Source organism: Sus scrofa, chromosome 14 (genome assembly GCF_054392235.1).
Source record: "Sus scrofa isolate SSC_HxYL_T2T_F1_AM1 chromosome 14, Sscrofa_HxYL_maternal_Yorkshire_Landrace_v2.0, whole genome shotgun sequence".
Classification (NCBI taxonomy): domain Eukaryota; kingdom Metazoa; phylum Chordata; class Mammalia; order Artiodactyla; family Suidae; genus Sus; species Sus scrofa.
Window position 1 is genome coordinate 33,864,010 of NC_139396.1, and position 17,878 is coordinate 33,881,887.

The following is a 17,878-nucleotide window of genomic DNA, read 5'->3' on the forward strand; positions in this document are numbered from 1 at the left end:
AAGTAACAATGAATGACTTTCAAACAGTTGGGAGGGATGCATATGGGGGTAGTGGAACTCTTATCTTCCAGCCTAACATCCAGGATTCTAAACTCCTCCTTTAGAGAATGAAAAGACAAAGTGCCTACTAGAAATATATTAAAAAATATATTTGAAAGAGCTATTGAAATTATTTTATTGTTTCAAATGCAAGTATTGAAAACAAATGACCCAGGATTTTGCTAAATGTAGACTCACTCAGTATGGATATGTAGTGATTTATAAAATGAAGCCATTCTAAATACTGATATGAAATGATCTCTAAGATGCATCTCTAACCTAAAAAAGAAAGGGGAATATGTAAAAGCATTGTGGGCAGTATCTCACAATTTATGTAAAAAACAAAAAAAGGATGTGTATAAGTCCACAGAATATCTCTGAAGGCTACATAAGAAACTGAACATTGCTCTGGAGGAGGAAGATAAAGGTGGTAAGGGATCTTTTCATTTTTTAAAAAAACTTGTGTACAGTTTGTGTTAAAAAAATTAAACAATGTTTAATTATTGTGTTAACTGTTTTTTAAAAAAAACCGAGAAAGCGCTCAATGTCACTAATCATCAGGGAAATGTAAATCAAAACCAGAGTGAGGGAGTTCCCGTCGTGGCACAGTGGTTAACGAATCCGACTAGGAACCATGAGGTTGTGGGTTTGGTCCCTGCCCTTGCTCAGTGGGTTAAGGATCCTGCGTTGCCGTGAGCTGTGGTGTAGGTTGCAGACACAGCTCGGATTCCCAGTTGCTGTGGCTCTGGCGTTGGCTGGTGGCTACAGCTCTGATTCGATCCCTAGCCTGGGAACCTCCATATGCCGCGGTAGCGGCCCAAGCAATAGCAAAAAAGCCAAAAAAAAGAAAAAAAAAAAAAAAAAAAAACCCAACCATAGTGAGGTATTACTTCACACCACTTAGGATGGCTATTACAGAAAACAAACAAACAAACAGAAAATGACAAGTGTTGGCAATTGGTGAAGATATAAAGAAATCAGAACCTCTGGAGATCCCGTTGCGGCTCAGTGGTTAACAAATCTGACTAGGAACCAGGAGGTTGCAGGTTCGATCCCTGGCCTTGCTCAGTGGGTTAAGGATCTGGCATTGCCATGAGCTGTGGTGTGTGCAGCTTGGATTCTGTGTTGCTGTGGCTCTGGTGTAGGCTGGCGGCTACATCTCTGATTAGACCCCTAGCCTGGGAACCTCCATATGCCATGGGAGCGGCCCTAGAAAAAAGGCAAAAAGCCAAAAAAAAAAAAAAAAAGAAAAAAGAAAAAAGAAATCAGAACCTCTGTGTATTGCTGGTGGGAATGTAAATTGTGCGGGTGAAGACACTATGGAAAACAGTATGTTAGTTCCTCAAAAAGTTAAACTTAGAATTACTGTATCATCCAGCAATTCAACTTCTGGGTATATAACCCAAAGATTCTGAAAGCAGAGACTTGAACAGAAATGTGTACATGCATGTTCAGAGCAGCTTTATTCACTGCAGCTAAAAGGTGAAAACAGCCCAAGTGTCCATTGACAGATGAATGGATAAATGACATGTGGTATACAACAAAATATTAGCCTTAAAAAGGAAATTTTGTCACATGCTACAACACAGATGAACCTTGAAGCTATTATGCTAAGTGATGTCTAGAAATGGATGTGGTTATGGCTGCACAATAATGTGAATGTACCTAATGTCATTTAACTGTACACTTAAAAATGGCTAAAACAGTAAATTTTATGTTCTATATATTTTACCACAATTTTTAAAAAATGGAACGCACAAATAGAAAATCTGAAGAGATTTTAATTAATTGCAGGTAAAGAAAGTGACTTAGTCAAGTTAAAATCCTTCCAGAAAAGCCCAGGCCCAGATGGCTTCATTGACCAATTCAGTCAAACATTTAAAGAAGAAAGAATACCAATTCTTCACACATACTCTTCTGAAATACAAAGGAGGAGAAAACATTTCTGAACTCATTCTATGAGGACAATATTACTGATACAAAAGGCAAAGACATCACAAGAAAACTACAGACCAATTTCTCTCATGAATATATGTGCAAAAATCCTAAACAAAATATCAGCAAACCAAATATAGCAACATCTGCAAAGGATTCTACGTCATGACCAAGTGGGACTTATGCATGGAATCTAAGACTGATTTAACATTCAAAATTCAATTAAGGTAATATACTATATTAACATAACAAAGAATAAAAACCAAATGATCATCTTGATACACAAAGGAAAAGCATCTGATAAAATCTAAGACCCATTCATGATAAAAATGGTCAATAAACATCCTCAACTTAATAAAGAGCATCTATAAAAAACCTACAGCTCACATCATATTCAGTGGTGAAAGACTGAATGCTTTCTCCCTAAGATTGGGAAGGGGGAAAAGATTAACACCACTGTTTGTATCACTTCTAATCAATATTGTACTGGAATTTGCAGCCAATGCAATCATGCAAGAAAAAGAAATGAAAACATGGAAACATCAGAAGTAAAAACTTGTGTTCACACAACATTAATAACCCCAAAGTGGAAAACAACCCAAATATCAACTGGTACATGGATAAACAAAATGTGACATCTTCATATAGAACGTTATTGAGCAATACATGCTATAACATGGATGAACTTTAAAAACATTACGCTAAGTCAAATTAATCAGACACACAAGACTGTATATTGCATGAGTCAATGCATATGAAATGACCACAAAGGGTAAATCTACATACAATACAGAAGGTAGATGAGTGCTGCCTGGGCCTGAGGTAATAATGGGGATTGATTGCTAATGGAAATACTCTAAAACTGTATTGTGATGATTGTTGCACAACTTTGAAATTTACTAAAAGTCACTGCATTGTACTTTAAATGTACAAATTTTGTGAATTGTTAATTATACCTCAATCAAGCTGTTTAAAAAATGTTAAAAAAGTAACAATTATAATAGTATCCTTTACATTATTTTTTTTTTTTTGGTCTTTTTTTTTTTTTTTTAGGGCTGAACATGTGGCATATGGAGGTTCCCAGGCTAGGGGTCGAACCACCTCAGCCACAGCAATGTGGGATCTGAGCAGTGTCTGCAAACTACACTACAGCTCATGACAACACCAGATCATTAACGCATTGAGTGAGGCCAGGGTTTTAACCTGCATCCTCATGGATACTAGTCAGAATTCGTTTCTGCTAAGCCACAACAGAACTCCCTTCCTTTATATTATTAATACCACTGCTTGTTTCTGTATTTTCACATGCTAAAAAATGTAACATGACATTAAATTAGAACATCTAATTATGCCTTCCTCTACTTTACTGGAATAGAAAAATGCAGAAATACTGTTATTTAGGAAAAGCTACTTAGGCCATAAATCTGAGGAATGGATTATGCAAGACCTTTTATTATTCACCTTCCCCCCACCTCCTTCATAAGCATGAGTGATGAAAAATAAACTGTACCTTAAGGGCAAAAAGGGTGTTAGTTTTGCAATTCTTATTAAAGAATGGCTTTCTTGAACATCATCTATCTGATTATCTATCCTTGAGAGAGCTAAAGTTCATTCGGTTGGCTTTCAATAAATTTAAATGTTTTAGACCTTTAGGGCATTTCCTTTAGATATATGGTCGATCAGGGACAATTTAAACTTCCTGTTTTTCTCACAGTAAAGTTCCCACGACACACTTTAGACTTGATCACTGAACCCCTTGGGGCTTTCAAGCTAACCCCTTTCTCCTACAGTCTTTCCCTATTTCCCCTTCATCTTTCTGTTAGCCTTTTCTCGGGATCTCTCCAAATTCTGACATCTACCCTTCCTAATTATTAGCCCTTCCTGATATGTCAACTCCTAGCTTCATCTCACTGGTCAATCCTTTACTGGGGAACAGGGGGGAATCTTCTCTGCTCTTTACGCATACTTGTTCCAGCTGCTTCGCCAATTGGCCAGGCCCCATAAGACTGTCATCTTAACTACTACTCCCATGCGTCAGCATTTTCAAAGCAATGCCATAGGTTCTTTGAAAAATTCCTTTCAAGATTCTTATGACATCACTTTTTTATCTAAAGAAATCTGCCCCCTTTTCTGGTACATTTTCCCACATCCATATATGACTACTGTAAGGCCGTTTTACTAAATATGGCTGATGTCTATGAAACAAGAGGCTGTGAGGATTGATGAAAAAAGAGTTACATTGGTAAAACACATAATAAGAGTAAAGAAACAGATGGCATCCTTGGCAAGGGTGGGGAAATGTATTCTCTTACACTACTGATACAGTGGTAAACCAGTAGGCAAGGTGGCCACGTCTGTTACAATTTTAAGAAGGCATCTTCAAGGATATAACTAAATACATTTTTTGACATTCAGAAAAAATTACATTCAAAAACTACTTGAGCCAGTGCCCAACCACCTCAGCCACAGCAATGTGGGATCTGAGCAGTGTGATCTACATCACAGAGTTCACTGTAATATTGTTTGAACTATATAGTAAACCTGTTGGACTTTACTTTCCATAAAGGCAAGAAGAAAACCTGTTTTCTTCGCTGGAATATACCTAACGCCTAGCAGAGGAAGCAGGTGCACGGGAAGATCTGTTGAATGAATAAATGAATGATGATGAAGAGCAGTTTATGCCTGGACCTCTGTTGGTAATTAGCAAGCCAGGAGCGATCTTTCCATTAGAATGCTAGGAGTTCCAGAGCCATGCTTCACTCTTGGCCCTTGTCCTTCAAGTGCACTTTGCTGATCATCAGAGAAAATAGCAAGGGATTTGAATACTCAGAGCCAACCAGTTACAAAACAAATGTCCTACTGCAGTTGTAAGCAACAACAATGCTGTCATGCTTGTAAGTGTATGTCAGATCACACACACACACACACATAAAAAAATAAAATTTTCTCTTCAACTGTTACTTAAAAAAAAAAAAATCCTTGGTACATTTTTTTTCGGCCTTAAATATAAAAGAGATAATCTTCAAAGTAACCATTAGGACTTTGAGATACCCAAGAGTAAAATTTTCAGTTTTATCCCGGTAAACACCGTATGTGATTTGGTTTTATGTCACTTTTCAGAGTTTGAGAAAACCATCCTAAAGAAACAAAAGCCTATCATACTGAGGTGGTGATAAAACATATCTAAAGTTTGAAATGATATTACATCATAAAGACACATGAGGGCACTCTAATCAACCAACAAGAGAAACAGAAAAGACAGTGAAATTAGGTTGACATTTTAGCAACTATACTGAAATTGATGAAGTCCTGGTTTAAAAAAAAAAAGGGAATATTATAATTTACAGTAAGAAATTTTCTGTACTTGATCCAAAGTCCAAGAAACCAAAAGGATTCTGCAAGTCTGAAAACTGCAGGAAGAATCCATCAAGCTCAGAGTCAAGGTGAGGATTAACCACACCCTTTCCTAAGGATTCCTCAAATTGACCTTGGGGTAGATTTGCCTCTTTCAAGCCTAAATTTTCCTTATAATCCACAATTCCACTTGGTGTTTTACTTGTCCTCCACTGGAAGTAGCCCAGAGATCCATTTCTTTACTCCATCTGTTTTCCTGGGAGAAATGGTGAGTTTAAAGTTTGAACCTTCCCACAAAGCCACTAGTAATGAAACAGCATTTTGTACAAAGGAGCACAGACCACCGAAGAATATATCTCACAAACTTCTTGAGGTTTTAAGTTTGTAAATACAACTATCACATATAATTTCCTCCATCAAATTCAAAAAATACAGAATAACAAGCATTTAAGTGACCCTTCTTTCAGACCTTCGGCAAGAGAGCAACGTGAACTGCAGAGAGCCGTGGATTCCGAGGCAATCAGGCTCATTCACTAAGGATTATCATTCATCTTAAAGTCACATTCAAACCTGTGCCTCAGCAAAATTACAAATAATTCCCTGTCATCGATCTCTGGGGTCAAACGTAATAGTTAAAATGGAAAGTATTAATACTTTGAATGCCAAGGGTATACTGTGGTTGCATAATAAATCTCTGTTGACTGAATAAACTAGAAGATTCTCTCCATCTCTGGAACGACCTATAGGAAGTTATGACACACTCTGCATTCTCAAACTGCTTATTATTTTATTCCCTTTAATTTCCATCTATTTGAATGACTAAATTCCTGGCCATGATGTTTCAAACTCAATTTCTGTCAACATATTCAGCATTTTTGTTGTTGTTGTTCCGTGGTTTTTGTTAAAGACCCTGGTGAATTCTGATTTCTACCTTTTGCTGAATTTGGCCATCAGGGTGTATCCAATTAGGCTCAATCTATACTAAAAACAGAACATGCTCAAAAATGTGCTAATTTAGAGGATACATTTCTAAATTCCCTGTTCTTTTTAAAGTGATTCTGGTTAACTGATGGTGCCAGTGAATTTTCCTCAGTTAAAGCTGCCTGATATTATAGTCATTAAAATCCTGACTAAGAAGGCGATATCTAAGGATTACAATGTCATCCAATGTCATCCAATGTCTTCTCCTGGGTGTGTGAAAAGCTACCAGAAGTTAGAGAACTATAAATGGCATCACAGAGCCTATAATGGGTAGTAAAGACACTAACTTGTGCATTCAACTGGCATGTTCTGATATAGAGCCCTTTAGACTTTAGGAAGTTCCCAAAGTTTAATTTTCTACCAATAATCTTTAAGATCTTAATTCAATCAAACTAAAATTTAAGGCTAATTTAAAAAATAGCTTTGAATTAACTTTCTCTTGCTTCTTCTCCATAAGAGATAATCTAGCATGTGCCAGGCACTGTGCAAAGTGCTGGAGGCCTTGCCTTCATTAAGCAACAAACTCCTAAGGAAAGAATCTTGGGTTCAGATCTTGACTCTACTACTTTTTTCATCTGTGTAATTTTGAGCCACTTGAATTCCTTGAGGCTCAGATTTTTTTTTCTGTTATAAGTGGGAATACTATCACCTAGATCAAAGGATGAAATGGGACAGTAAATAGCAAGCACCAGCACAGTGGCTAGCACACAATAAGTGCTCCATAAAAGGTAGCAATCATTCTTTTTAACTCCAAAGGTTGTTGCTTCTTGTAATATTTCAACTTCACCCTTTAATCTATTCTCAACAATATTCACGGACTTTGACAATCCTTCAGAAATGATTTATTCAACTACTATTTAGGAGCATCACACAATGGGGGTGTGGGAATATGAAGAGTCTGTAAGAAGTAGGACAGACATAAGACCAATGATTACAAGTGCTATCAAAGGAAGTTTGCCATTGAAACATATAAAAGGGGTACCTAATTCAAGGAAACACTAAAGAAGTGCTATTTAAACACAGACCTGAAACATGAAGAAATGAGCCAGGCAAAAAGTGTTGGAGGCAATGGAACACACTTAAAGTCCCAGAGGCAAAAGAGAGCAGGCGGACTTCAAGGAACTGAAAGACATACAATACAAACGGAACAAGGAGGTCAAGAGAGGAGAGCTAGACATTAGCCTGGAGAAGTCAGCAGGGCCAGAATCTACAGGATCAAGCAAGTCAAGTCAAGAATTTTAAGGAGTTCCCTTGTGGCTCAGCAGGTTAAGGATCCAGCATTGACAATGCTGTGGCTTGGGTCTGATCCCTGGCCTAGGAACTTCTGTATGCCGCAAGTGCGGCCAAAAAACCCCTCCCAAACCAAAAATAAAAAATAAAAACCCCAAAACCACAAAACTCTAAAACAGAACAACAAAAAAATAATTTTAAGACTATCCTAAGGGCAAAGGAAGCTACCAAAGGGTTTTAAAGGAACACTGCAATTTAAAACAACTTCTGGGCATGGAGTAGGGAATGGATTTGAGGGTGGGAGACCAGTTAGAAGGTTTTGTTGAATTTCAAGTGTCAAGTGAAAAGAGCCCCTACAAAGGCTGTATTGGTGGTACTGGAGAGAAACAGACCAGTTTAAGAACTGCAGAATCACCAAGATATGGTCATAGATTGTACGTGGGAAGGGTGTTTGGGGAAGTCATAATCTCCAAAACAAGAATGTACTCTATAAAAAATATTTCTGTGTTTCATGATAGAAATACAAAACATGGTTTATCACATATTCAGGAAGCAGTACACAAAGTTAAAAATTTTTAGGCCCTAGGAAAATTTATTCCAACTCTATGGGAGGCATGATACAAAAAAGAAGCCTGCTTACTGAGTGTCAGTGTTCTTGAAACACTTTGCTGTGTCAATAGATATTCTCACAGAATCATCAACTACCTTACAGCTCATCAACTACTAAATGACTTTTAGTTATGTGCTACACGGATGAAAAGTAAAGAGTGAGGGAAAATAGAAAACTTATTCCTCTAAGGCATTTTATGATTCTTGAAAGAAAAATAGTTTCTCTTTCCCCCTTTTTTATCTTCTTTAAATGAGGTAAGCAGGAGGATTTCATAAGCAAACCAAAGCATATGTAAACTAAACCCTAACTCTCTGATACCCTCAGCAAATGAGCTATTATGGAAAAGAACTGTTTTCCATTTTCCTGCCTCTGCACCGAGCATACATACCAAATGTGATTTATCCTTTATCAAGAAAACATGGTCTTTATTTCAAGCACTCAGGTGCAAAGCTCTTTTGCTTCTAAAGCTGAACCCTCTTCAAGGAAAGCCCTAGCCTACTCACCTTGCTTAACTGTTAAAGAGTCTCCTTTCCATAGAGCTGTCTCCCACTCCCCCAACCCCCATCATCCTCTAAATCCCTAAACACTGAACATGCTTCCATTTACCATGAAAACAGTGAAATATCATTTATTACTTTTGTATCTTCTTCATTGCACACTTCTTTTGGATATGGGTGGTGACTTTCAATTTGGCATTTTTACATGTCTTGAAAACTGACCCAGAAGCAAATTGATATCCTCAAGGTTTACTGATCTGTGTCCTTCTCCTTACCTAAACAGCTTTAGTGTTGAATCTACTTCTATTTCTCTGACTCCTCAGAAAACAGCTGAAACTCTGAAGAGCACAGGCCCTTAGCGTGTGTGTGCAGGCACCAGCCTGGGCTGCACACTTTGGAAAAGCATGCTCAAACAATTAAGAAAATGCACATTTTATTTTTCTACTAAAATTACAGGAAAGTAAAGATTTACAACACTTGGCTGCAGGAATGCGAATTTTAAGAGGTTGAGAAACAGCATCTCACACCTGCTTTTCTACTAATACCATACAGTTGGAATAAACTAGTTAAAGTAGCTAAATCTGTGTGCACACAGAGTAACGTGGCTCAAAATAAAGGCCTGAGCAGCCTCCCTACAAGCCAAGTGTTTTGAGTTTTGTGATGCAGAGAATTTTCCAGGTATCCTGGCAGGCTCCATCTAATCTTGGCTCATACAGTCCCTACAGCCCTAGACTGAATGCCTTAACACTTAAACCATATTATACAGGGTTTAAAACTTAAATCTTCCACGATCATACCATACCATGATCTCGTCCTTCTCTGAATATCAAAGACAGTTAGGAGTCTATAACAGAAAACTTAAGTGATTACTCTGCCCAATATTTTCTAAACTCTGCTCATATGTAACCAAAGCCTTTTCAAAAACTGTAAGAAACGCTAATCAAACGCCAATCGCGTGGAAAGAAGTTAACCAATTATAAAACTCACATGGCAGCTGTGAAATCAGTCAAACCTAGTTCATAAAGCCCAACCTCAGTTCGTGTGTGAAGTAAGGTGACAGAGTCAATCTCTTATCTAACCACAGGAGCCGCCAAGGGATAAATAAGATCTGGGGGTCGGGGGTGGGAGGTGGGATTCAAACTCAACCACAAGGAGCAGCTTTCCTTGGTTCACCCCACTTTCTAAGTCTCTAACTGCCACCCCTCTTCCGCGACGGTTCCCACCACAAGTTGGAAACGACGAAGTCCAAAAGGATATGGCATCACCTTTGCCCTCTGACCTAGGAGCAGAGACTCACCAATTTCATATTGGACTTTAGGTTGTTCAATATCAGTCACTGGACTCCTCAGAACCAGAAAGCCTCTTCCGGTTCAATCTCCGCCACCCGCCAGCCTCGAGCATCGCGGGACATGCAGTCTTTCTTCCCTACGCCCCCTTCCGGATGCATCATGGGAAATGTAGTCCTGTCTTCTTGCATCATGGGAACTGTGGTCATCTTTCCTTTTTCTCTCTTTCCTCCTTCCTTCGGCTCAAATTCTTCCCCGCCGCCAAATCATTCTCCCTCTCCATCCCAGCATGATATCATGTCCCCTGTCTGGGCCCAGAGCCCACGGTATTCTGGGATGTGTAGTCCCTACGACTCTGGCGCCCCTTTCCCCTCCTCCCTGTGGGAAGGCGAATGGCGCAGGTCTTGCCGGGAGCTGTAGTCCCCCAGGGCCTCCGGGCGCCGAGTCCCGCGCTTTTACTCGAGGGAGTAAGAAACTACAACTCCCAGGGCCGCCCGGCGGCAGCAGGTGGGAGCGGGGCTGTTGATATCAATATGGCGGTTGTCAGCCAGACAAAGACAGTCAGTCTGATGTGATTGAGACAAGGGAGGTTTTCAGGGGGAGACTGGGAGATAGGGGCCTCCCCTCCCCCTTCTCCTCTTCCTGCGCCGGCCTCAACCCCTCCCCAGTCCCCTCCCGACGGGCGCCCCACGCGGAAGACACCCCTCCCCCTCCCGCTTTCCCCTCCTCCCTACCTCAGCCCTTCGTACTGGGACGTTGGGGAGGGGGCTGTGCCGGGCGGAGAGAACTCAGCAAGGATTCTGAGGTGAGTCGAGCGATTTGGAAGGCGGGCTCCCTCAAGTCTCTTTCTTCACTTCTTTCTCTTCACTTTTTTTCTTTTTTCTTTTTGGAGGGGTTTGGGAGAGAAAGTGAGTGGGCCGGGGGTGGGTCTCTTAGGCGGCCCGACTGAGAGGAGGGAGGAAGCGTGGGGCTTCCGAGGGGGGTGACCCGGACGCAGGGTCTGGGGTGGGGCAGTTTGTGGGGGGCGAAAATGGAAAGGCGTCGGCTGCTCCCTAACTCTTTCCTCCTGGTTACCTCCTTGGTGGGCGGAAGGTTTGAATCCTGGAGGTGGGGTCTCTTGTTTGGAGTTTGGGAAACTGTGAGGGGAATTTGAGGTGTGGGTTTGTTTGGGGTGCAGAACTGTATTTGAAACTGGGTGACGTGTACTTGGGTGATGTGTTAGCCTTGAATAAATGTCTCTAGAGAGGAAGTTCGGGAGCCGGAGTCGGAGCTTTTAGCTGGGCCTGGGCGGAGAAGCGTGCGCGAGGTGCGGGTCCTGGACCTCTGGGCTGGCGCCGCGGCGCGGGGTGGCCGTGGGGAGCAAGTCGTTTGTGTCCCATCGCCCGCTCACACTCCTTCTCCCATCCTCCCAGGGACACATCCCAACCCCAAACTCAGGGTAGGAGCACTGTAGACGTGAGATGCTGTGTGGATGGCTTTTTGCATCCCGAAGTCGGTAGCTAGGTGGGAAAGGAAAAGTGTTCTTAATATTTTATTCCGGAACCGTGTTTTGGTTACACTGTTGGGGCTACTTTGAAACGAGTCCTCCACCCACCGTTACCCCGAAACAGTAGGTGGAGGGATCTCGTTGCCGTCTTCGTGTTCAGTAGATTAAACACTAGTTAACATTCGGGGGCGTGGGGCGGGGGTCGAGAGTGCTGGTATGTGTACGCGTCTCTTTCTGGGTGTCAACTGAAGACACAGAATAACTGTTGTATATCCTGAGATAGGGCGATTTATTTTCGTAGTAGGAGAAACTGTTGGAAATTATTGGGGGTCCGGGGCGGGGGTGGGGGGGAATCGCCGAAAGGCGCTGCTTGTATTTTTCCTCTACCCCACCCTGTTCTGTCTCGCATTTGTTTGAAACCTGGTGTGGAAAAGACGGGAAACATTGGGTGAGTGAGGGGGAGAATGCAGTTAGCATTAAAGATACTATACCATGTAAAGTTGAATGCTGGTAAAAAGTGATTGCTTTTATTTACCTCGGAGCTTTAAAAACCCTCTGTATCATATAGGGTAGAGTGATGTGACTAGTTCATTTCTTTGGGATTCTGCAGGTATTGAAACCTTTGCCTTCTCTACCTGCCTGCTCGCCTGCCTCCCTTCCCTCCTTCCTTCCTTCATTTCTTCCTTTCTTTCTTGGCATGGTACGTTTCTCTTCCTGGATGCCTCCTGCGCCTGTTTGTTTAGCTTGTGCTATATGGTCGTGCTTTCTGTGGTCGTGCTCTAAAATACATCATTCAGTGAAAACGAACTGCATTTGTTTTTATTTTGCATTCATTCCACAGGTAATTATCACATCAAGATTGAGGTGCTTTGCATTACACTTATTTTAAAATAGCACAACTAAGTTAGATCTAGTTGAGTTAATGTGTGTAAGTCAAGTTTGGAAAATTTGAATTCTGATTTTTTTTCGAGTTTCAGTTAGAGTTATAAAGGAAAGGATTGCAACATCTCTTGTTTCTCACAATCTTTTAAATAACATTACACCAGGAGAATTTAAGATATTTTGTACTTCCTTCAGTCTGAAATATAATTTTTCAATACCCATTCTTTTATAACATATTTTTAGTGTAATGGACGTTTAATAAAGGAATTGACATGATTTATCTTTCAACTGCTGAGAATTTAATGTATTTACATAATTTGGCTCCAAATTTACCAATTCTTGAACCTATCAGTTAAGGATCTTAGATTCCATAAAAACTGAAAAAGTAACATAGTGTGTAATTTTATGGTACATTTTATAACCTTTGATTTGAAATTTGTGCAATTGGTCATTCACAGATAAGCTGACTATAAGCATGAGGTAGCATATATATTTAGATTGACCTGAATAGAAAAAAATTTGATGTTTTCTAAATCTCAAATTTAGAATATACAATATGTTGATACAAAGCTGAGTTTTTAATTTGTTACAGACTAGGATTTACAGAACTATTTGTTTTAACCTTCTGCTTTAGCCTGAAATGTTACCTTGTAAAAAATGGAGAAAAATCCTATATAACTATTAATAGAATGCTTTTTTGCTGAAAGAGTCCATTAAACATTGTGTTTTAAAATGTTTCATAATTATTTTAGAAAAAAACTAAAATGTTTGTTAAGAGTTGGAAAAATGTTAAAATATGAGGATATTTTCTCTTCCACCCACCCTCACCTCGGATTTAATTTTTGTTTGTTTTCTTCCACAGAAATGCAAAGTTACTTGCTGGGAAAAGCATTCATTAAACTTTTTCTAACTAGTGGTTGTGTTGAAACTAGATATATTCCTTGCATTTGATGGGGTGATTCTGTTGCATTTTAGGCACTGAGCATTAAAATGATGTAAAGCCTTTACTGCAGGTTGAAGCATAAAACATTCTCAGCATGTGGAAGTCATATGGTTTACGAAAAAAGTAGAAAATTAGAGCATTGGTGCCTGTCCAGCTTAAAATTTCATCCCGTAACTGTGAAGGACATTTATTTAATATGATTGCTTCTAAAAATGTTGCCTGTCTAATGGGAAGTTGAAATTCCAGATTGTTTTTAACCAATCTGTTGCTAGTTTAGTGTATTACATATTGTGAATACTGTGGTTGCAAATGTGCATCAAGGAGCCTTTAGGGGTCAGCTTTATATCAAACGTCTTTAGTGAGGCTTCATTTTTCACTGCTGTACACATAGATTTCAGTCTTTTTAGCACAAATCTTTATTTATTTATTTATTTTGGCTTTTTGCCATTTCTAGGGCCGCTCCCGCGGCATATGGAGGTTCCCAGGCTAGGGGTCTAATCGAAGCTGTAGCCACCGGCCTAAGCCAGAGCCACAGCAATGTGGGATCCGAGCCCCGTCTGCAACCTACACTATAGCTCACGTTAACCCACTGAGCAAGGGCAGGGACCGAACCCGCAACCTCATGGTTCCTAGTCGGATTTGTTAACCACTGCGCCACCACAGGAACTCCTGGCACAAATCTTTAGTTGATGCATCACTGATAGAAACTTAATAGCTCAGTATTGGTAACTTATAAATATATTGCAAGAAACCTTTCACTGTTTTCATCACTTTAAAAAATAGAAGTAACCAATTAATGGCAATTTTTATGGCAAGTATTGATTGGGATGGCACGGCATGGCATGGCTTGGCTTGTTTTGGAAGATAGTAAACACATAAATATTCCTATTTATGCTTATTTGTTCATTTTTGATTTTTTGTTTAAGTCCATCCCACTTGTAATGTTTCAGATAGCTTCCATGTTTCCTGTAATACCCCATTTTGCTTTTTCTATTCATTTTTTTGCAGCTCTTCTGTTACTTGTGTATGCAGATCTTTAAACTTGAATTATTTCTCTTGGAATTGGAAATTTACCTTAGAATGTCATTTTTCATACATGAAAGTTGGTGTACTTCTCAACTTTTAAAAATATGAATATAGATTAAATTTTAAAATGCTCGGTGAAAATGTGTTGAGCTTGTTTGTTTTGTGGACCAGCTTTATTTAGGGTTTCGTTTTTGTTTTTTGGCTTCCAGAATTAAATTTATAGCTCCTTTTGCTATTTGGCTGTATATTTCTCTTTAACTCTTGGCTTTTACTTCTTAATTTAGTAGAACTTTATAAAAAAAGTTGTCTATGAATGGAAATCATGGCTTGTCTCGTGTCATATATTTACATATGCACTCACGTATATTAGGAGTTCCAGTCCTGGCTCAGCAGTTAATGAACCCGACTAGCATCCATGAGGACATGGGTAGGATCCCTGGCCTCACTCAGTGGGTTAACGATCTGGCATTGTCCGTGGGCTGTGGTGTAGGTTGCACACACGGCTCCCATCCAGCATTGCTATGGCTGTGGTGTAGGCCAGCAGCTACAGCTTCAATTTGACTCCTACCCAAGGAACGTTCATATGCCGTAGGTGCAGTCCTAAAAAGACAAAAAAAAAAAACCACAACACCTTTATGTTTGTATATGAAATTGGTATATATCTATTAGACATGCAACCCATAAAAGAGGACTCTGAACCGTAAATAGCAGGAAACTCTATAAACAGTGGCTCAAGCTAAAAACCAGACTAAGCACTACCATGTGTTGTCCACTATAGAAGCTATGGAGATTTTCACAATCACTGCAAACAGTGCTTTTAACAGATTCTGCCAAAATCTATTTCTCTCAAGGCCGCTGATATTGAAAATTTTCTCTAAATAATATTCAGTAATATGTGATTTAGATCCTACATTCCTAGGCACCTTTCCCCCAAGATGCCATGCTAGCCTGAGTAAAGAGTATAAAGATTTTTTCCAAGTGATTATTTGATATCCAACTTTTTAGTTAGAGCCTGTTTAAATATAACCCAGTGCTTTAGATAACTTGTAGATAACTTGTTTTTCTTGATCTCAGATGAAACAAGTTGGAAATTTACTATAACATTGTTTTGGATACTTTCCAAGAGCATTTTAGTTACTGGAAGGCCCTGGCTTTAGCATAGTTTTATGCTTACAGTGGTAATGAAGTTACAGTAAGTTTTTCTAATGGTTATTATAATCCTAATGCAGTATTTTACAGCTCTTTGGCTTGGGCTATAAGGGTAGTAGGGTTTTTGTTTGCTTGTTTACATTTATAAATAAGAGAAAAAAGAACATAGCTGATTTAAGTTTAAAGTTATGAGTTATTTTACTTTTTTTGGATCTTAAGTGTCTACAGACCCTTTCTATAAGTGATGAAATGATTCTAATCCATTTAAAGGCCATTTAAATTTTTCTTATTTAGAGTGCTGATGATAGGAATGTTTACTAAATTTCGCAGATTCTCTGTAGCTTCTCTGTCCATCTTATGTTCAGTGATGGTTTGCATACAGTTTATCAAAAACATTTAATGGCTCTCTTTCTTGTATGCATATTAAACAGTTAGTATGGAGTTGCCAAGTGGCAGTAATTTTAAGTTATATAGTTACATTTTTCACAATGGAAAGTCAGAAGCTGTGGCTGTTGCTGAAATGAGGGTGATTTAATGCTAAACCTTTCTGCTTTAAGATTTTGATAAAGTAATAGTATTATTAAAACGTGAAGCTGTTGACTTGGACCTAGTCAGTGAGGCCTTGGAATCGACCTCACTCTCCCTTTTCCAGTTGTGAAGTCAAATTGATTTATCGTTTGTATCTATCTATTCACTTATTTTTGTTCTATTGCTATTCCTTTAATTTAGGCCTTCATCATTTCCATCTTTCCGTGTTATTCTCTTAACTAACTTTCTACTTTTCAGTTTTTTTTCCTCAGTCATTATTCACTTCTACCTGAGAGATCTTGCTAAAAGAAAATATGATTTTGATTGTTGGTCATACTTGGCTTATAATCATTCATTGGCTCCTTAGCCTTTCAGAGAAATCCAAACTGTCATTCTACCATATCCAAACCTTGGCTCTGCCACTTACTAGCTATGTGACCTTATGCACATCATTTAATCTGTCTTGCCTGAGTTTCCTCATCTGTTGGATGGGAATAAATAGTCCTTACTTCATAGGATTATTGTGAGCCCTTAGAATGATTTTTAGTCGTTAGAATGCTCTGTTGTATCATAAATATTAACTATATAATTGTCATGTTATACCAATATTTCATGTTCTGGTTCTTGCCTTATATTTTATCATTATAGATCCTAAACCTCATACCTTATCTTGCCAAACTACTAGTAGGCCAAACAAGCTTCTTTAGCATAGATTAGAAGGAGGGTTGGGTGTAGTCTGTGAGGATTGTAGTTGTTAGAGTCTTCAAAAGTAAAGAATTGCAAACTGTAGAGTATATTGCTTTGTAAAGAATACTTCTATGTTCTGTTCCTGTGGCTTCTATTTTTTTTTTCTCCCTAAGTAGAAAGTAATATTAGTTAAATTATTGTCTAATTCAGGCTACAATGTTAAAATTCACTCTTCTAGCCATGTTAATCCATTTTAATATTGCTTACCTAGATTTCCCCTTGTTCATCTTTTCTTCTCACTTAACTTCATTAAAGTCCTATTAACTTTGTGTAGTTCTTTTCACTCCCCCCCCCCCACAAATCTGAAGTCTCATTCCATTTTAGGGAATATGTTTTCTGTACATTGCTATTAGACAATTGAATAGTTGCATTATATGATCTGGAAGCCATTTTAGACATACATCTGTTTTATTTACATACAAATTTTGTTTTGTTTTGTTTTTTTGTTTTGTCTTTCTGCCTTTTCTAGGGCCGCTCCCGTGGCATACGGAGGTTCCCAGGCTAGGGGGTCTAATCAGAGATGTAGCCACCAGCCTGTGCCAGAGCCACAGCAGTGCAGGATCCGAGCCGTGTCTGTGACCTACACCACAGCTCACAGCAATGCCAGATCCTTAACCTACTGAGCAAGGCCAGGGATCGAACCCGCAACCTCATGGTTTCTGGTCGATTCATTAACCCCTGAGCCACGATGGGAATTCCTACATGCTAATGTTTATACTCGAGGTTGGGTGGCGCCACCACTTCAGTTGATTTTACCAAGTGGTAGATATATACATATGGTGATTTATATCTATGTCTCATTTTTCTCAAGGAGGAGAAAGAGTGTCCTGTTTTTAATTAAACTGAGTCTCATAAAAATAAATGTTACCCAAAATAATTGTATAGAGGAAACAGGATGACAGCTAAGGTATCAGTTCAGACTTTAGAATGTAATTTTTGTGGGAGACTGTATTATGACTGTAGTTTGCAACTGCTAATTTAGCCAGCATTTGCAACTTCATGAACATAATTGTTCATTGTGGAGAACTTGAAAGTAGCTATTCTGAATATTATCTTTATTTGGTTGAAAATCCATTTTCTGAAATCAAAGATTGCCTGTGTTTAGTTTTACATTGTAGCTATGTTAGAACCATTCAGAACAAGAATAGTTGCTGTGCACTTTGTTGTCTGGTTGCTGTATACCTT

The 17,878-nt window shown here is 39.0% G+C and overlaps 2 protein-coding genes across 21 annotated transcripts in view; one reads left to right on the forward strand and one right to left on the reverse strand.

The window, feature by feature from the left end:
* The window catches only part of INTS9 (integrator complex subunit 9), a 115,631-nt gene extending 104,659 nt beyond the window's left edge, over nt 1–10,972 (reverse strand). For 5 of the 7 annotated variants that reach the window (XM_001928998.8, XM_084997786.1, XM_084997783.1 and 2 more), the window contains exon 1: nt 9,944–10,013. In XM_001928998.8, coding sequence (XP_001929033.5) covers nt 9,944–9,952 — 9 coding nt within the window. In that variant the 5' untranslated portion in view covers nt 9,953–10,013. Of the gene's footprint in view, nt 1–7,334; nt 7,432–9,943; nt 10,014–10,666 lie in introns of those variants that run through there. The other 2 variants (XM_021072407.2, XM_084997784.1) reach the window with 2 other exon arrangements.
* The window catches only part of HMBOX1 (homeobox containing 1), a 191,264-nt gene continuing 183,835 nt past the window's right edge, over nt 10,450–17,878 (forward strand). For all 14 annotated transcript variants that reach the window (XR_014828441.1, XM_005670463.4, XM_005670458.4 and 11 more), the window contains exon 1: nt 10,450–10,737. The gene's annotated coding sequence lies outside the window, so the exon portion shown is untranslated. The remainder of the gene's footprint in view (nt 10,738–17,878) is intronic.